Raw genomic sequence first — 23,825 nt, forward strand, 5'->3', positions numbered from 1 at the left:
GAGCTTTCTCCTCAGAGCTTTTACCACAGAGCTTTCTCCTCAGAGTTTTCTCCTCAGAGCTTTTACCACAGAGCTTTCTCCTCAGAGTTTTCTCCTCAGAGCTTTTACCACACAGCTTTCTCCTCAGAGTTTTCTCCTCAGAGCTTTCACCTCAGAGCTTTTACCTCAGAGCTTTTACCAAAGAGCTTTCTCCTCAGTGCTTTCTCCTCATAGCTTTTACCACAGAGTTTTCTCCTCAGAGCTTTTACCACAGAGCTTTCTCCTCAGAGTTTTCTCCTCAGTGCTTTCTCCTCATAGCTTTTACCACAGAGTTTTCTCCTCAGAGCTTTTACCACAGAGCTTTCTCCTCAGAGTTTTCTCCTCAGAGCTTTCTCCTCATAGCTTTTACCACAGAGCTTTCTCCTCAGAGTTTTCTCCTCAGAGCTTTCACCTCAGAGCTTTTACCTCAGAGCTTTTACCAAAGAGCTTTCTCCTCAGTGCTTTCTCCTCACAGCTTTTACCACAGAGTTTTCTCCTCAGAGCTTTTACCACAGAGCTTTCTCCTCAGAGCTTTCTCCTCAGTGCTTTCTCCTCATAGCTTTTACCACAGAGTTTTCTCCTCAGAGCTTTTACCACAGAGCTTTCTCCTCAGAGTTTTCTCCTCAGAGCTTTTACCACAGAGCTTTCTCCTCAGAGTTTTCTCCTCAGAGCTTTTACCACACAGCTTTCTCCTCAGAGTTTTCTCCTCAGAGCTTTCACCTCAGAGCTTTTACCTCAGAGCTTTTACCCAAGAGCTTTCTCCTCAGTGCTTTCTCCTCATAGCTTTTACCACAGAGTTTTCTCCTCAGAGCTTTTACCACAGAGCTTTCTCCTCAGAGTTTTCTCCTCAGAGCTTTTACCACAGAGCTTTCTCCTCAGAGTTTTCTCCTCAGAGCTTTTACCACACAGCTTTCTCCTCAGAGTTTTCTCCTCAGAGCTTTCACCTCAGAGCTTTTACCTCAGAGCTTTTACCCAAGAGCTTTCTCCTCAGTGCTTTCTCCTCATAGCTTTTACCACAGAGTTTTCTCCTCAGAGCTTTTACCACAGAGCTTTCTCCTCAGAGTTTTCTCCTCAGAGCTTTTACCACAGAGCTTTTACCACAGAGTTTTCTCCTCAGAGCTTTTACCACAGAGCTTTCTCCTCAGAGTTTTCTCCTCAGAGCTTTTACCACACAGCTTTCTCCTCAGAGTTTTCTCCTCAGAGCTTTCACCTCAGAGCTTTTACTTCAGAGCTTTTACCAAAGAGCTTTCTCCTCAGTGCTTTCTCCTCATAGCTTTTACCACAGAGTTTTCTCCTCACAGCTTTTACCACAGAGTTTTCTCCTCAGAGTTTTCTCTCCCCCTCATTTTCTCGCTCCCTCTCCCTTCTTCACCGTATCAAAAGTATGAAACACACCAAGCCAAGCATCACACAGCCAGGCATTTGTGGGAAGAATTCTTTAGGATGCTGTTTTTTTTTTCCTCCCCTGAGTTATTCTGAAAACAACTCGAGAGCGTTCACACGGACTGAGACAGAAACATGTCTATAATACATTCTGAAGAACGAGTAAAGACCCCAAGGTAAGGTTTGTATCCGTGAAGCCTAGTTCTCTACTTATATTAAACATTTCATAAATGACTGGAGAGGATTTTAAATTTATATAATCCAGTCTCCTCAGAAAAGATGCCGAGAACATCTTGGCCCAACAAATATTGTTTAATTTAGAAGCCTACACTCGAACTAAAACCTGAACAACTTCTTTTAGACTTTTAACAAGCTAGCATGCACTAGCTTTAGCAACTAACAACATCTGAGGCATACTCAAGCGAAACTAGCCGAATAAATGTTTTTTTTACATAGCAGAAGATAACATTTTAGCATACAAACTAATTAAAATATTTTAGCATTCTAAAACTTTCATGCTATGCTAACTGAAGAAAAGCTTTTTTCCCCCACATATTAGATGAAGAAAACACTTTAGCATGCTAACTGAAGAAAACATTTTAGCATGCAATCTGAAGAAAAGGTTTTTAGCATAGACGTTGATGAAAACAGTTTAGAAATCTAGTTCAAGTAGAAATTTTTTGTTAGCATAAAAGCTGAAGAAAACATTTTTAGCATGCAGGCTGCTAAAGTGTTTGTTCCACACACTACTTAAAAAACATATTAGCATGGTAACTGAGCGAAAACATTTAGCATGCTAGCTTCAGAATGCATTTTTAGCATGGGGGAAGAAGGAAATATTTTTAGCACACTAGTTTAAGAAAACCATGTATTTTAGGTATTTAGGTCATAGAAAGGATCACATTTTACCTCATCTTAACCTTAACCAGATGATTTGAGAGAATAACAACAGATTTTTATTTTATATTTATATATTTTTATTTAAAATGATGAAATGATGTCACACAAATCTGCAGAAAATCTGTGGTCATTATGAACAATTGTAATTTCCTCTGAATATCGCTAACTTTTTGTTTATGTAGCACCAGGTCCTGGAGAAACGTTGTTTCATTTCACTATGTACTGCGTCAGCTATATGTGGTTGAAATGACAATAAAGCTTCTTGAATCTTGAATCTTGAAACTTTGCTTGATTTTGGTTCATTTCTGTCAGTGACGTGTGTTTTTCCTGGGTGTAGCCGTGGTACCTTGTTTCTCTTTTACACTTCACCTAGTTATTTCCTCTGCATGTTTAGCATCCTTTGTTTCTGACCTTTGCCTGTTTGGGATTGGAGATAATGGAATTTCCTTTGATTAGCATGTCTGGCTGTGTTTTGACCCCTGCTGTGAACGATACTGCATGGAAAAGCCTGGATGAAAGAGAGAGAGAGGAACAGAGAGACAGAGAGAACAGACACAGAGAGAGAGAGAGAGAGAGAGAGAGAGACAGAGAGAACAGACACAGAGAGAGAAAGAGAGAGAGAGAGAGAGAGAGAGAGAGAGAGGGAGAGATGAGAGAGAGAGAGAACAGAGAGAACAGACAGAGAGAGAGAGAGAGAGAGAGAGAGAGACAGACAGACAGACAGACAGAGATAGATACAGAGAGAGAGAGGGAGAGGCACAACTAAGCCACAAAGAGAGAGAGAGAGAGAGAGAGAGAGAACAGAGAGAACAGACAGAGAGAGAGAGAGAGAGAGAGAGAGAGACAGACAGACAGACAGACAGACAGACACACAGACAGACATAGAGACAGAGAGACAGAAACACAAAGCAAGAGAGAGACAGAGAGAGAGACAGAGAAAGACAGAGACACAATAGAGACAGAGAGAAAGATACACAAAGAGATAGAGAGAGAGAGAGAGAGAGATATGTTTGCAAACCCAAGCCCTACACAGCCTCCTTCCTGAAATCATTCACTCCGTTTTCTCCGTAACGTCTCATTTATCTCCATCTCATTTATTTCTATATGAACAGATGTGAACATCAGGACCGGTGTGATCAGAAAGGAATCTCGGGCCACGTGAGCGGTTGTGTAAGTTCACCTGGTTCGGCTCGGGCTCTGCGTAAAGCAGCTCTTATCTGCTGTTAAATAAAAGCCCACTCTCTGCTCCTGCTTATTCAGAGAAAACATCCACAGAGCTGCCTTTTATTTTCCCAATGCTATGAAAGAAAACATGCTCGCTGTAATTCTGCCCTTCCTGTGTGCACCCCCATTCTCCTCACACACACACAAACACACACACACACACAAACACACACACACAGAGCGCGGAGAGAACAAGTGGGTCCTTATTACCTGCAGATGGGCACAGTGCATGATGGGATGCGGAGGTGATGACTCACTGACTCGGTTTTATTCGTGAGGCGGAATTCTAGCCTTCGGTTGTGAGCGTGTGTAGGCCTGCTAGTCCGTACACTCAACCAGCTTCACACACACACACACACACGTTTCAGGTCAACATGCTACCAAACACAAGCAGGCGGATGTGTGTGAAATGCCAAGAGCATTTAACCTCCTGTCACCCACAGAAAGCTCTACTCTGAAACACGTCATCTCTGATGGAGTAATATACTTAATAACAACTTGAGAGAAGGGGAAAGATATGAAAGAGAGGAAAAAAAAAATAGGGAGAAATGTGAGAAGAGAAGAGAAGAGAAGAGAAGAGAAGAGAAGAGAAGAGAGACAAAAAGAAAAGAGAAAAGGAAGAAAAGATGAAGAGAAGGCCAGAGACAAATAAAGGAAAAGTAGAGCCAATTAGAGAAAAAGAGACAAAAAAGAAACAAAAATGAAAAAGAAAAAAAAGAAAGAAAAGAAACAGGAAAATAGGAAAAGAGAATTCTACCAGAGAAGAAATCATTTCCTATTAGCCTCTGTGTGTGGTGTGTGTGTGTGTGTGTGTGTTACTGTCGAAGTCCATTTATTGTTTGTTCCTGGCTCTTGGTGTGTGTGCCTGGTAATATGTAAATGTGTACATGCCAGACGTGCATGTGAGTGTTTTTGTGTGTATGTGTGTGTGTGTGTGTGTGTGTCTGTGTAAGGCCAGTTCCGGAGGGTGGGAGGGAATTCCTGGCTGTTTGATGAGAAAAGGTTGCAGCTGTGGGACAGAGCCAAAAGCACAGAGCAATTACATAGAGCTGAGCTCCTGTACAAAATGACCGTGAGGGCGTGAGGGCACACACACACACACAATTTCTCTCCCAATTACACAAACTCGAGCCAACCTCTGTAATGCAGAATTTACACACAAAACCATGGTCCAACACACACACACACACAAAGAAACTGTGTGTTTCTTCTGCACATTTAAAATAGAATAATAAGCAAAACAGGAACTTCTGAGGTTCAGTGACTCAGTAAAAGACACGACCATGGCATCGAGTCTCAAAATGGAGGAAGTGCCAAGATTCATTATTATTACTGTTTATCTGTTTGTCTAACAAACGAAATTTCTGCTCAACCCCAGGTGGCTACATCTCAAGTGTCCCAAGCATTCAACACAGTAGAATCCGAGATGCATTAATGCCATGACTCCAGAGGTCTCAGCTCTGCTAACTAGCTGACCAAGAATCTCAGCAGAAAACCCCTCGCATGTGTCAGTGGATGAGCTTCATCATTATCCTGCAACAGATGTGTGCCTTCAACGTGAAGAAAGAAGTCCGGTGTGAGCGCTACTTACTAATAAGCAGCTCCTGTAATTTTTAACAACCAAAGAGACCACAATTCTGCCTTAATGGTTTCTCCTGGCTCGACAAGGCTGAGTCTCATGAATTCACAGGTCAGAAATGATCACGAAAAAGTCAGCATGAAGTGAAAGTAATTGCTACCAGAAGCAAATGTGTCCTTTGCTTCAGTGAACTATTCCGACTGTGGGGAATATTATTCGTGTTCGGTCTGAAGCGCGTAGGATTCGGGAGTCTTCCAAATCACTGTAGCAAAGGGGTCATTTCTAAACCAAATCACTTCTGTGAGTCATTGTATTGTTCAAAAAATGAAATAAAACCTATGAACAATCAATCAACAACAAGGCCACACCTTCTTCATGGAGATTTTCATAATGGACATACAAGGATCAGGATTAACATTATGACTCGTGAGAGGTGAAGTGAATAACACTGATGATCTCCTCATCATGGCACCTGTTAGTGGGTGGGATATATTAGGCAGCAAGTGAACATTTTGTCCTCAAAGTCGATGTGTTAGAAGCAGGAAAAATGGACAAGCGTAAGGATTTTGATGAAGGACCAAATTGTGATGGATAGACGACTGGATCAGAACAAAACTGAAGCTCTTGTGGGGTGTTCCCGGTCTGCAGTGGTCAGTATCTATCAAAAGTGGTCCAAGGAAGGAACAGTGGTGAACCGGAGACAGGGTCATGGACGGCCAAGGGTCATTGATGCACGTGGGGAGTGAAGTCTGACCCGTGTGATCCGATCCAACAGACAAGCTACTGTTGCTCAAACTGCTGAAGTAGTTAATGCTGGTTCTGATAGAAAGGTGTCAGAATACACAGTGCAGGACGGGTCAGGGCTGTTTTGGCAGCACCAACAAATATTACTCAGGTGGTCATAATCTTATGCCTTGTCAGTTTTTTTGCTGCCGTCCAAATCCGCGGGTGTTTGTTCTCGCAGCGTTGATCACTCAAATCTATTAAACCATGGTGCATTTGCTTAGATCTTACATCATCACAAACATGCACGGAGAACACAACCATATCAACTAACCCCATTTTTGCCTTTTTAATATTTTGCACCATTATATTATGCGCAGTTATGCTCCTCATCTGTCTCTTCTGCGCCCTACAATGTTCCATTGCCCCTCATGCTACAAATATGTTGTGGAAACTATCATTGATTAAAACACATGCACCGGGTTACTTTACTTCCTGAACGAAGTACAAGTTGCGTTCATGGGAATCACAGCACAGTTCTGGTGCAACCGGGACTCCAACACCTCCTCGGGGTCAGTACAGTGCTGCGTTTCCGGCTCCACACGACAGCTTCCACGTTACTGATTGATCATATGCACTCATTCACACTAAGCCGCCAGTGTGAGAGCCTCGTTATGGAAACACAGGAGCTCCTTTAATAGCTGACATTCATCTAACAAATGTAAATAAGTAACTTAAAACTAAAATTTAAAAAATGACCAGGATTATACATTCATTTAACACACATCCGTTATGCTGGTTTTGAAACAATCTGAGCTTTATACAGTTTAACCAAAAACCTTAGAACATCACATGCTACACAAACTTCAAGTCACGCCCGTGAAGCAGATTATTGCTGATGTAATCGTAAAGAATGTCCTGCGCTCATCCACAACCGGCTCCTAATGATCAGAATAATCCAATAATCCACTCACTCAGGACAGTCCAACATTATAGTATACAGCTGAAAGGAGGATGTTCCCTTTTGAGTCAAAAGGTTTATTCTTATTACTTTTCTCTGGATCTAAAACTATACCCGCATTCCTGTGAAACTGATTTTTTTTAGTCCTCTATTATAATTTTTATGATATAAAACTACAAAATCTTTGCTTCAAGAGACTTCAGCTACACCATAATGTCCTCATCAGTTGCTCTCGTCCCCGGAGATTTAGGCGCCGATGTTGCGCATTCCTGCTCAGAACAATGCGTCCCGAGAAAGGCGTAAGTGATCTACTCAGCCTTTAACGCAGGAGAAAGCATATCTCTGTTCAGGAAAGACCTAAATGGGGGGAAGAGCTTTCTACTTTTCCACGTGAAACAGGACACCGTCTCATAGTCGGGTGACACGGCAGCACCGGAGCGGATGTGTGTGTGTGTGTGTCCATGAGTTTTCTCGGAAGCTTAGAGATGTTCAGAAAGATGCACAATGAAGCAGGACATTTTGGGCATGAAGTAGGTCAATGATATGAAAAAGTGTGTGTGTTTGTGTGTGTTAGAGAGAGAGAGAGTACTCACCACATGAACAGCAGGTGAAACAGTTAGTATGGTAGAGTTTCCCCATCGCCTGGCAGGCCTGACTTGCTCCATACACCCCTTTCCCGCATTTTACACAAATACCTGAAACCACACACATACACAAACACATTAAAATTAACATTCCAGTCCACAGAAAGTGGCTGTGGTGCGTGTTTATCACAAAAAAACAGGCATTTGACACATTGTTAGACTTGTGAACGAAAGAAAAATGAGCTGCTTGACTTGGTATAAACAGGAGAAAACTGTCAGCATTCATGGCATGTTTTAGAGGAAAAAAATATGCCAGCGAACTGGACCAGAAAATATGTCAAATTTGATCCGATGCAGGGCTTCAGATACGAAGGCACTGCAACTCCGAAACCAAAAAAGGGCAGAAATTATGCCTCATTCAACACAAGCAAATTGAATTTCGGTTTCAGACAATAATCGGACTCGCTATTTTCAGCAAAAGTGCTTGTCCACTCTTGCCAACGCTATTTCCAGTCATCTAATAAATGACGAGTAGCCCTTAAACCTGAAACAGATGGACAAGGATTTGAAATCTGACTGAAATTATGTTCGGTTCTAATAACACAAAAAAAGCTTTATTCATAACGTCATTTCATCCGCAAATTTCTTCATAACAAGTCAGGTCTTATCTGCTCCCTACATAGATGCCACACCAGGGCAAAACATGCACTTATATCATTTGCTTATTTTATTCTATTGTAGTGCACTATATTGCCAATACAAGCCATTTGGAGCTACAGTAGCTGCGCTAAAGTTAACCTAATCTGGCTTTCTATTGTAAGTCACTTCCATTACAACGAACAAATACTTGTCTTTATCTATCATATATCTGACTTTAAATAAACTAAAGATAAATGATGTTATGTAATAAAGGACGCACATGCACCTGCTCTGTTATAACTGATAATGTTACATGCATGTAGCTAATCCACAATAAATCCTCTGTGTTAGCTTGATCGAGTTTTGTTACCAGGTTTGGACACAAATCTTTGCTATGGTGAGAAAACTAAAGCATAATGTTTCTGTAACGTTAGTCCGAAAACCAGTCACGACCGTCTCAGAGACAGTAATGCTCCATAACTGTTCATATATCCGTTTGACTGGCTTTTTCTCACTATGTCTGCTAAAATGTCTTGTTTTTGGATCCGATTATCATACTTACTGTACACAATACAGGCCTAATGTTGATCTTATGCACCGTCACATTCATATTTCAAAGCAGTGGCTTGTCTGTACTTGTACATTGTCTCTGGTGTCATGCTGCATATCACTGCATCCTATCTGTCTGACATTTTGTAAAATAATTTGATCATCTCTGGAGCTTTTTAGTGCATTTTAGCCCAGTCTGTTAAATGATTCATTGATTCATCTCTGTCTGGTAAATGATTCTGAACTGATTCAGTTCTCAGGCATTCGATTCTTCAGTTCATACTTTAGTGCAACGTTTCCTGTTACTGTTCCTGAAACAACAGCAGCAGCTCGATAAGTCAGGCTTAAACAAATGTTATACAATATTTATACAACTCTACAGGTTAAGGTACGGGTGTGTGTGGACTTCCCCCCCCCCACTCCAGCAGAAAGCTTGACCAAACAGATTCATGCCTCAGGCTCACTCGATTAGTATTTGCAGCGGGTCATGATATTTCTAACACAGCACGATCGATGGTCACAAAATTTGTAAAAACCCCAGAGTGAACCTTTAAATGATTTAACGTAAATGATTGAATTAATTAATAAATGTGATGAACAAGTTGCATAGTGCATCATAAGCGCCATACTGTGTTCCGAATGCTCCATGGTCCTAGTGCACACCTCACACTGAGGGTATTTAGTACTTATAAGAGGGTTAAGGTGCATAAAATTTTTCTGAATTAGAATCTGTCTTATGGACATCTTTCAAACACATCACCCAGCTCACGCACACCAAAACACAACCCCACACATCAACATAACAAAGTTGTGTGCTTTACCCTTATATGTCTATACATTTATTTTACTGCTCCTTTAAATCAACTGTTGTTAAAAATATATAAATAAAAAATACAAATCTTCAAAAGAGTTCTGAATGTGTGAGATTTTTCATACGCCTCACAGCAACATGGGAAAGCAGAATAAACAGAAATACGCTGTTCACTGTCCCATATCACATTTTGGCTCGACTACAACTGATCATAATCCCCATCAACATTGTTGTGTTTATGCACTGCTACTCTATTCCCAAGTGTAGAACTAAAGAGCTGGAGTGTGTGTGACCCTGCGAGCTTCTTACACTTTCACCTACGAGCTGCAAACGGAATTCACGGTAACACCAGCTGGTTAATGAGTCTATGGGCTTAACAAGCAGGAGAAATTGTAAACAGTGTCATTTTGCACATGAAAAAATAAAGATATTAGAGCTGGATATGTCTTGTAGTTCTAGTGTGCTCGTAGGTACTCTGAACATTAGTACACATGCTGATCAGTAGGGCATGAAGGAGCAGCGGTCATCGTCCACTTTTGGTTAAAAAGCAATCGCTTGGAATTATGGGAGAATGAATCAGCACAAGTCGCTCCGATGACTGGAGAGCTTTCATGCATTACATGGCCGGTCTCCGCTGGGGGGGGTCGCATTCCACAGCGAGGGCAGGGTCAAAGCCTGGGGTCGCTCCGAGGTCACCATGCCTCCGAGACATGGCGTCGCATTCGGTGTGTGTGGGGGGGTCCGAATCACACGCCACACATGCAGAAACTCCCCCACATACAACATGGGTGAATGAACAAATAAACAGGACGCCTGTGAGTCATATGATATGAATCTTTAGAACTTCAGTGTTCCAGCTCGAGCTGGTAAATGACTCCAGTCTGAACTGATTCATTCCTCAAATGTCTGAAGCTCCATGAACCGCTGGGCCGAAAATCACACAGTCCATTAGAGCGCCGTTTCCTGTTACTGTTTTTCAAAAAACAGGAAGTTGCTGGACAAATCCTAAAGTCACTGTCGTGATTTTTTGTCCTCGATTTAAACTCATTCTCATGCGTGAAAGATAGTTTTATAATTTGGCTCAATTTAAATCAGTCCAATCATTGTCACTATGTCTAATCACAACAATAATATTTGTATCATCACACACCTAATACCTAACTGTAATCATATGACTGGTTGTTTTATCTGTCTCTTTCTTTTTCTCTCTCTCTCTCTCTTTCAGTAGGTGGAGCAATGTCATTCGTCTCAAAGGCGCTCTTTTAATAAAAGTCGAAGGAAAAGCGAGTGCTAGAGGATAGAAATCTAGAGGACTTTCTACTCTCTGTGACATAGCCAAAAGTGACACATGACCAAACCATCGCTCCATATCCCTGCTGTGATGCAGCTTCAGGTCATTTTCACACTTTTTTCCAGATTTGGTAAAATGTAAATGCTCTTTTCAGACCCAGGAGCAGTCAAGAGACTCCATTCTGGTCCAAACAGTTTCACTTCAACCAAACCCAGATCAGGTATGGGAGTTTTCCACTGCATGTTGGTTCAACTTGTCACATAACTTCCGGTTTCGACTGTAATTATACTGGGGAACTGGCTGGGATGGTTATCAATACATAAAAGCCAGGCTTTCATTGTACTGGAGCAGTGTAATTAGCTCAGCTTTGTGCTGTAATGCCTCAGATCAACATGAAAAAGGAACATTTCATACCAGCTTGCATAATTCAAAATCTTCAATGTGAATAGAAATGTGTCCACAGTCGGTCCTGAGTCTGGAATCTGGCCGCTGAAGTGGATATCCAACACAAACCAAATGCAAATGTGACTTGCATCTGGGGGAAAAGTGTGATTTAATGCATTGCTTGTCATTTAATGACATGCTAAAAGATCTGCTTTAATGACATGCTAAAAGATCTGCTTTAATGACATGCTAAAAAATCTGCTTTAATGACATGCTAAAAGATCTCAGGCCAAATTCAGTCATTTAGGCCACATTCAAAGAGTCATTTAGGTAGGCCATATGCAAAGAGTCATTTAGCCATATTCAAAGAGTCATTTGGCTATACTCAAAGAATCATTTAGGTAAGTCATATTCAAAAAGTCATTAGAGCCATATGCAAAGAGTCATTTGGCTATATTCAAAGAATAATTTAGGTAGGCCACATTATAAAAGTCATTTAGCCATATTCACAGAGTCATTTGGCTATATTCAAAGAATCATTTAACCATATTCAAAGAGTCATTTAAGCCATATTCAAAGAGTCATTTAGGTAAGCCATTTTCAAAGAGTCATTTGAGCCATATTCAAAGAGTCATTTAGGTAGGCCATATTCAAAGAATCATTTAGGTAGGCAATATTCCAAGAGTCATTTAAGCCATATTCAAAGAATTGTTTATGTACGCCATATTAAAAGAGCCATTAGCCACAGACTCATTTGGCTATAATCAAAGAATCATTCAGCCATATTCAAAGAATCATTATAGTTTAGCAATATTCAAAGAGTCATTTGAGCCATATTCAAAGAGTCATTTAGATAGGCCACATTCAAAGAGTCATTTAGGTAGGCCATATTCAAAGAGTCATTTGGCTATATTCAAAGAATCATTTAGTTAGGCAATATTAGAAGTCTCATTTGAGCCATATTCAAAGAATCATTTATGTAAGCCATATTTAAAAGGTCATTTAAGCCATATTCACAGAGACATTTAAGATTTATTCAAAGAGTCATTAAAGCCATACTAAGCATCCTTTAGGTAGGCCATATTCAGACAGTCATTTAGCTCATGCTCAAAGAGTCACTTAGGCCATTTACAAACAGACACTCTGAATATGAGTCAGAATTAAAGAAGATCCTGAATCACATTGGCCTAAATCATACAAAACAAATAACCAACCTTATGGACATTTTCAGCCAGACACAAACTTGTACAGGTTCACAGAAATACACCCAGACATAGACATACATATACACAAGACAAAGACAGAGAGTGTTTATGGAAACAAATACAGACTGCCCTAAATCCCTTGCAAACAGACACTCGCTAATAAGGAAAGATATTTTCTGCCATCCCATCATAATCCAGCGGTCATCATTTCAAGTGACTGACCAATACACTCCACATTCTTTAAGCAGGGCAACAGTACTTTCGAGGAGATTTTTGGAAATCTGCCAGCAAATGCTTTTCAATGTCAATAACAGTCACGAGTCCAGGCCATCCCACTCCAGCAGTTAGCTGACGCAGGCCTGTCTGAGTGGCTAGACAACTTCCCGCCACACATCAACTCCTTCCAGCTTTGTTTTCACCCTGATCAGCGCAGCCTCACCTGGTACACACTGGTAAACACTTCCTCTTTAAGACTGGCGTTTCTGATGAGGAACAGCTGGAGAACTGCCACGGTGTGCATTGTTCTCTGCATGAGCAAAACCTGTGCCGCTTCCTGCTGTACTGCTATTCATTCCAGTGTCTCACTGAGAAACAGGATCCTGCTGCGCTAATAATATATTAGCCTGGGGGAACGGGTTATTGTAAATGAAACGTAAAAACAATCTGAATGATCAAAGCTACATTACTGAAAGTGTTCTGAAGTCGGGAGGGCGAAATGAACAAAATATCACATCATGATACTTCTCTATGATACACACCACGGAATAGAGGTTTGCTAACAAACTAAACATTTTTATACAACCTGTACTTTTACTTAAAGTACACACTTGATGGGTTTGTAGAAAAATGTACCATATCATATATTATAATAATTATAATAAGTCTTATCTGCTACTGGCACACAGTCACCTAGATAGAGACGAAGAAGCAAATGTGCAGCTTTTACTTCATGTCATGTCTCAAAGATCGTAAAATCTATGGCTAAAATGTAGATGTTAGCATCTCGGCTTCTGCAGGTTGCTCTGGATACGAAAACCTGCCAACAATGTCTTGATGTAAAGTGATAAATTTTTTATGGCATTTTTTATAGCCATAAAAAATACATCAGTGGATTGGCCTGGACAATACGTTAAATCTGACATCGATCCAAAATTTCCGGCCAAAAATCAGTTTCCCACAATGCATTGCAGGACCTGACTAAACGGTGCCCTGGTCCCAAATTCCCAGATCCGTCAGGAAAACAAAGCCAGATTCTGGATCTCCATAAAATCTGTACTGAAGCAGAGTGCTGTATTTATACAGAGCCCACATGAAGAAACATCAAGGCAGATGACTGTAGTTCCCATGGCGATAAAAGCGCAAGCATGCACATCCTGCAACTGTCTTTTCAAACGAGCCTGGAAACAAACAAGCAAGCTTTTTGTTACTCTATGCTTCAGGCAAGAAAGTACCACCTGGCTTTATTTACCCACAAGAGAGCACCTGGGGCTACGTGTGGGTGTAGCAGTGCTGACACAGCCCGACACAAACACAGAAATGCCCTGTGTGTGTGTGTGTGTATGTGTGTGTGTTCATTATCATTCTGAGCAGACAATCAGACTTTACCCCCACCGGTTGCGTCTGGAGGCCGAGCCGGAGTCACGTGCCAAGTGTCTGGCGTCGCCCCCTGACCAGGTAGCGAGAGAGAAAATGCAGGGAAAGAGAGAAAGTATAGAATGTGGAGTATTAGCAACTGAGAAGGAGGAGGAGAGAAGGGCATAACTAAAAGAAGAGAAAAAAGTGGGAGATAAAGAATGTGTGAGAGTGGGAGAGAGAGAGAGAGAGAGAGAGAGAGAGAAGGGATGCAGATACACAAAAAGTCTTACAGAGCTATGCAGGATGGAGGGGGATTATACTACCGTGAGCCACGGAGCCAAACACTCTGCATGACTATCAATTTATTGGGACAAGGTTGTCACGGTAACCGAGAAGTTTTCCTTTTACAAAAGGAAGAGAATGTGTGTGCATGGTCACTTTGGCTAACCCACAAACATACTACCAGAGCGTGCGCATGCACACACACGCACACACACACATTCAAACACACACACACTCACACCTTTCCTCTACCTCTCACTAAACCTGGAGAAGTGGAGAAGGCAAACCGTTTCAAGTCAAGGTTTCATAACACTGCTGAGAAAAACACAAAAAAGGGTTCACGGAAATCGATGAGCAAGTGCAAGAGAAAGTTGTGAGAGAGAGAGAGCGAGAGAGAGAGAGAGAGAGAGAGAGAGAGAGAGAGAGAGAGAATGACTCCACTGTTTTCTCCCCTACTGTGTTAGTAGTGTGCACAATAAACACCAGCAAAAAGCACAGGAAAACGTATTGACTCAAACCACACTTAGAAATCTAAGGGCGGCTGTTGGGGTTGTGTTCTAGGGCCTGGTTTGATTTGTATGGATGTGTGTGTGTGTGTGTGTGTGTGTGTATGCACAGAGCTCCAATAGATCACCTACACGTTGATCACATGCTCACCTGCATACTTTTTGTACAAGAAACATGAAGAAGTGACGTCCACTAGGGGGCATGCTTGAGCATCTGACTCTGTTAGGTCTCCATGTTGCCTTTTAAAATCTATTCTGAGACAAATTTCTCTCAAAAACACACAAACCCTTTAACATTCTCAGTCATCGGTGTGATTTGCTGTGTCTTAAATCGAAGCTGCGTCTCAAATCGAATCGAACAACAAAGTATTTACTAATCTAATCTAGCATGAAAAACGAAATAATTAAGGACGTACTTTCTATTCTCTCCTTCTAGCCAGTAGTCTGTGTGTATCTGTGAGCTCATGTATGTGGAAGAGGGCAGACAGCACTTTCCTCTGAGTCTCTTATTCTGACTTGTGCTGCAGCACAAGCTAAATTTCTCTGGCTTTACGCGTCTTAGACTTCACCCTAACTAGCTGCTAGGTGCATGATGGACGAGAGCTGGTTGGTGGGTTTGAATTGGCTAAGACTAAATTAGGGACGGATTGGTGGTGCTGGTGGTGGTTGGGGATGTTTGTGGGGATCTAAAAATATTGTTTCTAGCAGGACCAAGCTGCAATTTTATTCAATACAGCAATGTCTTCAGACCTACACAACAACAGATCTGATATCCTTCCTCCTGAAAAAGTAGTCCCTGAATTATTCGAGTTTGATTTACCAATTTTTCGACCAAAGACCTCATCATAACACTCTATGGAACGAGAGTTCGCATAAATATTTAAGAGCTTGACTTTTATAAGTTTGAAGTTTGGAGAAAAAGAAACTGTTCTTTTGTTGGTACGGGGAAGAGTGCCGACATTCCTGTGGTAACGATGACATTGAAAAACGCAGGAGCATCCCTTTAAGAGAACAAAGCCAGTGTATAAAGGGTTTATTCATATATAAAGCACCGATAAATATGAGCACTTACATAACCGCTCTGTATGAACTCATGAGGCGCAGCATCGCTAGATCAGCCGGGATCAGCAAGCCTTTATTTAGCCTTTTACTGCAGTGAGGATATGAGTGTGTGTGTGTGTGTGTCTGTGTGTGTGTGTGTGACTAAGTAGATAATTATGTGAACGACAGAGAAAACGTGTGTGTGTCAGGCAGAATTAGGATTTCCCTCTGAAAGAAAATACCCATTTGTACGGTTCCAGTAAGAGATTTATTTGGGAACACACACATGCTCTGCTGATGCTGGATCACACACACACACACACACACACACACTCTGAAACACATGTGAATGTGTAGCAACTATGAAAGACCATTTGTGAGACTGTCCTGATTGTCTCTCCAGTACACCATGTTACACCTTTAGAAACACTGAGTGAAACCACGCCCATTTCTGCTATGATTGGTCAACAGCCAAGATGCTGTGACCTGCCCGGTGCGAGCGTAACCAATCAGCAGTCAGCTGGACACACGTGCAATAGAGCCAGAGTGTTTAGTGAATGCTTGAGTTTGTCTCTGCTAGTGGCCATGAACACACTCACACACACACACACACACAGTGAAATACACATGCTGGAGATAAGGGACAGAGCCAATGCATGCTGTTACCGGGCAAACAGTGATGCAAGGAGCAAACCACACACACACACACACACACACAGAAAGGTTTCAATTTACTGGATGATGAAAGTTCAAACAAGTTAAATGCACAGTTATTGCTCACTGGTTAAGGTTCTGCACATGTGACCTCAAGGTTATATAAAGGTTCAAATCCCAGAAGTGATCTTTAACAAGAAACCCACATTTTACCCCAAATGTAATCAATGTACTGTCCTTGTGTCTGATCTCTGAAGTGCTCTGCTTTCACACTAGCGCTATAATGCTAAAGGTGGTAATGAGTAGATCACATTTAGCACACTGTCTATCAATATAATGGCACAGAGGTTTTTCAGACTGACTTGCTTATAATGTTTCCGACAACGTTTCATGCTAGCTTAAGCAGAGAGTTATAAACACTGAAAGATGACAATTCGATTTCTACATTCGGGAACAAAACAAGAAACATCTGAATGATTCCTCGAATGATTCCTCAATCTCTCAATCTTACGGCTCACGCAATCAGACGTCTCCTCAGGTCACATCTTCTCATTTAGCTGCCATTTACTGCTGGAAACGCTTATAATCATGGTTTCTTCTTATCCTGTTGTATGGAACCTCTCTTCAAAATGTGATTAGAGTCATTATAAAGAATAAACAAAGCCTGGAGGAAGAACGTAGCAGCGAGATTGCCAGTTGATACAGCTAGTACAGTTAACTTGCTTTGCTAATAATTAGAGAACGCTAGCACAAAGCCAAGCACTCGCTCATTAGCGCGTTATTTACTTTGTGTTTAACTAGTTAGCTTTATAACTTCCTGAATCTAATTAGAACTATAAAACAACACAAGAAACAAACTACAATTGATATGAATGACTTCTGACTTGCTTAGCTTGAACCTGTGTAAATATGGAGCTAAAAAAAAAAGCTAAAAACTTAATAAGCTATCTTTAAGAAGGAATGTATTTCATCCTAGTTCGTTGTCAGTCTACAAGAAATATAAGGAGGTCCAAAATGTTGAGAGGGATTTGTAAGTAAAATCATATATCAATATAAATCTGTGAAAATCTTTAGGTATTACTGAACCTAAAATGTTTTAAGGTGTTGATGTAGCTAAGCTATCAAAAGTGCTAAGGAGAAAATGCTAACAAGTGATTTTTACCCCAAAAAAATGCTAGTCAGGGCAAATAGATGATGTGTGTGTATTACTAATATAGAAAAAAACGATGCAAAAGACATTATGCTTAATAATAAATATGAATAATTAGTCATTAATAAAGTATTAATAATAAACTGCTGCACTATTTTCCACAGCATGGCCCCACCCCCATGTTTCCAACTGGCTCATAATAACGAAGATCAAGATTTCTTACGACAAAGTTCACCTAGATAAAGTTGACGTGAAAGTTACAGCCGCCAGACGCAAATGCACGCCTTTCACATCCTACATCCTTTCCCCTTCATCGAATCGGCTTTTCTGCTGAGAGAAATTTCATTCCCATTTGATCTGAGACACGAGAAAACAGAAAAGTGTAAGCTTCAGGTGTCATCAAGTGTGAAAGTAAATGAGGAACTAAACTAAATTTGAGGTAAGTTGTGTGTGTGTGTGTATGTGATGAACTTTCTTCATATTCCATTCAGTTTTAAGAATTAGGAGGGGAAAATTACAGTGAAACAATGAATCACACTCAGCACTGAGTGAAGGAAATTGTAGTGGATTGATGTCTGGAGAAATTCCCATGATTCACACGCCAGCCCAGACACCCCTGTTCATAGGTGAAGCGATAAAATAATAGAAGTTACCTGTGCACCGCGCTCGGCTTGGTTTCCCAGGCTGAGATTAAGCCCGGCCTTTTACAATGCGGAGTCACCGCACACAATGCACCTCAGTCACAAACCCTGGACTGCATGTGGGAAACGACCCCACCTGCTTTTTAAGACACTTCAACACACCACACATGACTCACACACACCCTTTAAGATGCACAACACAAGTCTTTGTCTCAGCAACCAGACTATAAACAGTAATGTTGTTCCTGAGCAACTAGCTTAGAAATACAACACACAAAACCTAACAATCAAGACAAATCCATCAAAACCTCTCGCCTTGTATACCGCACAACAAACCCTCAACTCCCAAACTAACAAGCTCCATTTGAGCTTCAGAGTAAAACTGAGTCAGTTATTCCACTCTCACGGGAAAGGGTACTCTCGAGTGTACACCTTTTGTACTTTTTGTGTACCTGGAAAGGTGCATGTACTGTGGCTTGAATCTTTAAAGCTACACTGCATCAGTATTTCCAGGTAAAGGAAGCAAAAGGTACAAATGACAAGGGAACTTCCCCAACGAATGGTACAGTTTAGTACCCTTTTTTTCTGCATGTAGTTTGTTCAGTATCTAAATCCAGTGCAAAAACATCCCCTAACTGAAGTATCATGACCCAGATGTGCATTTCATTCCACAAATTCTAACAATGCTCCAAAAGCACGACTTTGTCTATTTTACATCACTAGTAATTGTTGCAAAGTGCATTTTAATTAAGTTGACAAAAACTCTGTGTGCTTATTTGTAGGTCCTACTTTACCGAAATATTCCTTCTTCATGTGCAATTCCAACTCCCTCTCCAGCTCGAGCGTGAGGGCTTCGAGCCGTCTCTCTGCCTGGCTCGCGCCGTTCTCTCGCACAGGGGTCACCTGGTAGGGCAGCTTTAGTCTTGGACCCGGGGCGCGAGCTCTCGCCGAGGCACCGTGGTGTATTTCTTCGGGCACAGTGAACGGATGAAGGTGTGCGCGGTGAAGCACGCTGGCTTCACCAGTTTCTTGCAGCAGTGCGTCTTCCAGCAGGGATGCTCGAGGCGAGGAGGCAACCAGCAGCTCCGGGCACGCGCCCATGGAGCCACGCGAGCTCCGCGAGCTCCTAGAGCTGTGGCTCGAGATGCTGGACCTTGGGCTGAGGGTAAGTCCGGCACTGTTCGGACCACAGATGCTGGAGCGAGGGCTCGCGTGCCTCTGGTCGTAGCCCATGCTGACGCCGCTCGTGCGATTGCTGCTCGGTCTGCTCGCGCACTCGTAGACGTAGCCGGGGCTCGAGGGTTTGCTGGCGTCACTGGACGTGCTCGCGTAGCTCGAGCGCGGGCTGAGAGCGCCGCTGCCGTCGCAGTGCGCGAGACTCGACCGCGGGCTCCCGCACTTCTCCTGCTGCACGGGCGCCGCGAGGCTCGAGCGGGGGCTCGCGTGAATGCATGATCTCCGGTGACGGTCGCCGCCGCCGTAGCACGGCAAGGCAACTTCGGATCTCGCGCTACAGTACGCGTCGTCCACGTAAAAGGCGTCCCTGTGCGCGCGCGTACTCTTGTGCTCAGGTAGCCCAAAGTCCACGTCTGGCTCGAGCTCCGCTCTCACGTCCCGGTAAGGCTCGCACAGCGACAGGTTCTCCATCAGCTCGCTCGCTCTGCGTGCCGGATCCTCTTCGTAGTAGCGATCCATCGGTGTTGCTGGTGCCCATACAAAAAAAAAGCTCGTGCATTTCACTCTGTAACGGCACCGAAACGTACGCTTTGTCGATTCATCCTCTTCCTCAGGTTTCTGTAGTGATTTCCTCCCGGTGCATAATTCCTAAAAATCAACAAGGCTTTCCTTTGAGGAAAAAAAAACAACAACTGTCGTTTAAACAAAGTTTCCGCACGAGGTGCTTGGTGAAGTTGAAGAGTCCTTTTGCAGTCAATGGCGGAGGAATTTCCTCTCTCTCTCTCTCTCTCTCTCTCTCTCTCTCATACACACTCACTCACTCACTCACTCACTCTCTCTCTCTCTCTCGGCTTTCCAAAACAAAACGTCGCCTTTTTCGAAAATCCGAGCCGCGTTTAATTTCTCGCGCGAAAAGTTTGCGGACGATTCGAGCAAAGAACAAATAAAGGAAGGAGGGAAGAAAAGGAGTAACCCGACATGACAAAAAAGGGGTATTAAAAAAAAGAGAAAGAATTGAGGGAAATAAGAGAAAAGAAACAGAGCAGCGCGCGGGACTCGTTTGTGTGCGGCAGGAATGCAGGGAGGGAGGGCTGGAGGCGCGCGAGGCCGGGCAGGGGTGCGCTCCGCCGCTCTGGAATGCGCTTTAATGCGCGCGCGGAACAATGACGGCGAGCGAGCTCAGCAAAGGGCGAGCGGGGAGGAGGGGAAGAGGGAAGGGGGGGTTAACGGGGGCGGGGGATCCTGTCCTGCCAAAGATTAAAGCAGTCGTTAAGGGGTGTGTGTGTGGGGGGGGGGGTGTTAAAAAAAAGTCAAATTCATGCATTTTGTTAAGGTGTTTTTGTGCTTCAGGCTATATCAATCATATAATAAGTTTAATTTGCATCATGCAAAATCCACCTTCAAATCATATGAGAACTTTTCAGACTCTTCCTGATCCTCTAGAACCCTCTGACCCTGCACATGTTAGTGCTTCCTCTGCTTTAACACTACATCAACTCAGGACGAAACATTAACACACCCCAGGCCCTCAGTGTTACAGTGACAGGGGTATGAGAGTGTAATTAGATACACACACACACACACACACATTGTTCTTGTTTAAATTTCATATTTCATCACTTACATCCTAACATATTTTGATAACTTGCCCTATCGTATTTGATGTTTTCATCAAAACAAACCTATAGATTGTACAGTCAGTATCCGGTCCCTGGGGGTGTGTCTTGCTCTACAGTAGTAACCCTTCAGAAGTGAACATGGGCAGGTTTGTCATACTGTTTTTAGCTTGCTGGACACTGTTCCCTTTCCCAGCCATCCCTCATTTGAGGAAAAATGGTTGGAGTTTATTTAATGGGATGAGAGTTGGCGGTTATATGAGGGGAACTTTTCCGAGGCAGGTTTTTACGGCTGAAGGCTGTACCCGACACATCCACAATGCTGTCTCTAAACACGGTTAGAGCTTTTCCATCATTAAGAGTAATTAATGCCTCCTGGTGATTAACTGTTGACTAAACAAATAACAGAAGATTGTGGCCACCAATTTGCATCATGCGAAATGCACTCAAGTATAATCACATGCTTATGAGAACTGCTCTTTCTCTCTCTACAGTCATGCCAGAATATATCATATAAGTCATGGAGGTTATAAATAAACCAAGGGATTGATTAATCAAAAATATCTGCAAATGAAAGGCTTTACAAAACCAGCAGTACATAAGTGTGAGTTAGGGACAGAGGTAGGATGCATGGTGCATGGTCTAAAGCACAGGGCATTTTGTCCTGAACATTTTAGTGTTTTCCTGCTCTAATACACCCACGCCAGCTAATTACCAGCTCTTCCTCTGGTGTATTTGTAAGGAACATTTTACACTTTTTTTTTTTAAGTTGTTTTAATATTGCATTCTCCCATACACATTCTTAAGACATATCACATTCAAGTCTTTTCCTATTTCACGTCTAACTACACCCAGTATCAGTTTCATCTGCTGCCCCTGCTGGAATGAATGCTTTGTGGGTCAGCGTGAAGAAGAAAGTCAGACACTTGTTTTCAAAGCAACAATCCTTGCTTGGTATATCAGAGTACATGTAATAAAAGTGAAGGAATCCACGTACAGGACTCGCAGGACTATAACGAGTTTAGCAACAGTAATATTTCATAGATATAGCATTGCCAGTGTACTGGGTAAATAACTAGTTTGACTCATCTGATCTCTTCACTTTATTAAAAACACCTACGACTTTGTAAGGGTTTCAGTTAGAAGGCATTTCTTCATCATGAACATATTCCATTGTAGTCTGAGCTACAATCATCTGCCATACTGTTAATATTCTTTATACTCATGTGTTGATCATCGAGCACACAGACACAGCTCATTTGCATATTGTGACGCCCAAAAAACTCCATAAAAGGTAATGCACACAGAGAGCACGAAGCACGAAACGAACTATCAGGGTAAAGCCTGAGAGACAGAAGGGGAAGTTATTTTGACTCACTACTATGCCAAGAAAATATTTAATAATATTCAATGACATAATATATGTAATGTTTTTGAATAAAATGCAAGTACAGAATCTTTAGGTAAACCCTCCATTAGCTAAGGTGTTTGTTTACGGTTTATGGATCTGCCCAGACAAATTTCTGGTGTAACCGAGGGGGCATGAACTGAGGGCATGAAGCCTTTATTATTGCCACACATTACATTACAGCACAGTGGAATTCTTTTCTTTGTAAAACCCAGCTGAGGAAGTTGGGGTCAGATCACAGAGAGAGCGCTGGAGCAGAGAGGGTTAAGGGCTTTGCTCAATTGCCCAACAGTGGAGCTTGATGGTACTGGGGCTTGAACCCAGAGCCTTAATCACTTGAGCCATCACTGCCCCCAAAAAGCTTGCACAAACTCTTGACAAATAGATCTGTCCGTATCCTACTTGATAAATGTGTCTTAGTTATCCTCTCACTTTCTGACCACACCATCGATAGCTTGAGAATTTGTTTACTGTTGTAACAGAGAATGAGAACTATATAAGCAGTCGCTTAGAGATCCTGAGGCACCACAAGGGCCTGTAAAAATCCTAATTTTTTATTCCTGAGAAACATCCCAGCTGAAAATATTCCACCACCCAGTAGAAGCTGGTCAGTGGTTTGCCCAGTGGTGCTTCGTTACTGATGATGGACTGTGCAGAGTTGATTGAAAGGATTTCGTTGTTTTGGATATATCAATAATCTGGATATTCTAGGTGATTAAATGTAGATAACAGTGGAAAATTTTTCAAGAGAAACTCACCAAGCCTGACTGTTTACTTCTGGGGCGAATATACATTTAAAAAATAAAAATTGCTAAATTAAATATTTGTTTTTCACATTCTGGGATCTTCCTGCTCTGATATGTTATACAGAAGATATTGCTTACGTCTTCAAATGAACAAAAGGCTGTCTGTCTGTCTTAAGGATTTCATGATACAGCAAACACAGAAATTAAAGCAAAATCAAGTCAGAAATTTCAGAAACGGCCGCATATTTTCTGCAGATGTGGGCCGAGACACGTCGTACGAGTGAGCCCGAAGCAGCTGAGGGGCGGAGCTAACGGTCTGTATCAGAAAAATGCAAACAAGAAGCTGAAACAAAGAAAACCGCCGAAGTAGAAAGTAGTGACTCACGGCTTTTCTGAGGTAAATCTGAAAACCGTGTGGATCTTAAAACACATTAAACAAAAGGAGCTAAAGAGCACACTTCATTTTATTTGTTCAGGGGGGAAAAAAAAGGCCTCTTTGGGTAATCTTCAGAATGAATACATTCGTAGCTTTTGAAGTCAGTGTAAACACGAGACAAAGCACACCATGAGGCTGCATTTGGGGAGAAAAAAGCATTTCGAAGTGGGTCTTTTGTCTGTAGAATACACACACCTGTCACTGAACACACCCACACACTTACAGTACGTCGCATGTTAGCCACCTGTTACACAAAACGCCCCTTCATCAACGAGGGATCTGTCAGAGTAAATCGTTACGGCCAATTATTTTTGCATGGTATCGCACAGAAATGCTATTTATC

At 42.1% G+C, this 23,825-nt stretch overlaps 1 protein-coding gene across 2 annotated transcripts in view; it reads right to left on the reverse strand.

The window, feature by feature from the left end:
- wtip (WT1 interacting protein) overlaps positions 1-20,424 on the reverse strand; it is a 39,306-nt gene extending 18,882 nt beyond the window's left edge. Inside the window, exons 1-2 of one of the 2 annotated variants that reach the window (XM_058387930.1) lie at positions 13,857-14,025; positions 7,382-7,483 (exon numbers count right to left, since the gene is read on the reverse strand). In XM_058387930.1, coding sequence (XP_058243913.1) covers positions 7,382-7,483; positions 13,857-14,010 — 256 coding nt within the window. In that variant the 5' untranslated portion in view covers positions 14,011-14,025. Of the gene's footprint in view, positions 1-7,381; positions 7,484-13,856; positions 14,026-18,894 lie in introns of those variants that run through there. The other variant, XM_058387929.1, reaches the window with a different exon arrangement.
- Positions 20,425-23,825: the final 3,401 nt, after the last annotated feature.

The sequence above is a fragment of the Hemibagrus wyckioides genome, linkage group LG04 (assembly GCF_019097595.1).
Source record: "Hemibagrus wyckioides isolate EC202008001 linkage group LG04, SWU_Hwy_1.0, whole genome shotgun sequence".
Classification (NCBI taxonomy): domain Eukaryota; kingdom Metazoa; phylum Chordata; class Actinopteri; order Siluriformes; family Bagridae; genus Hemibagrus; species Hemibagrus wyckioides.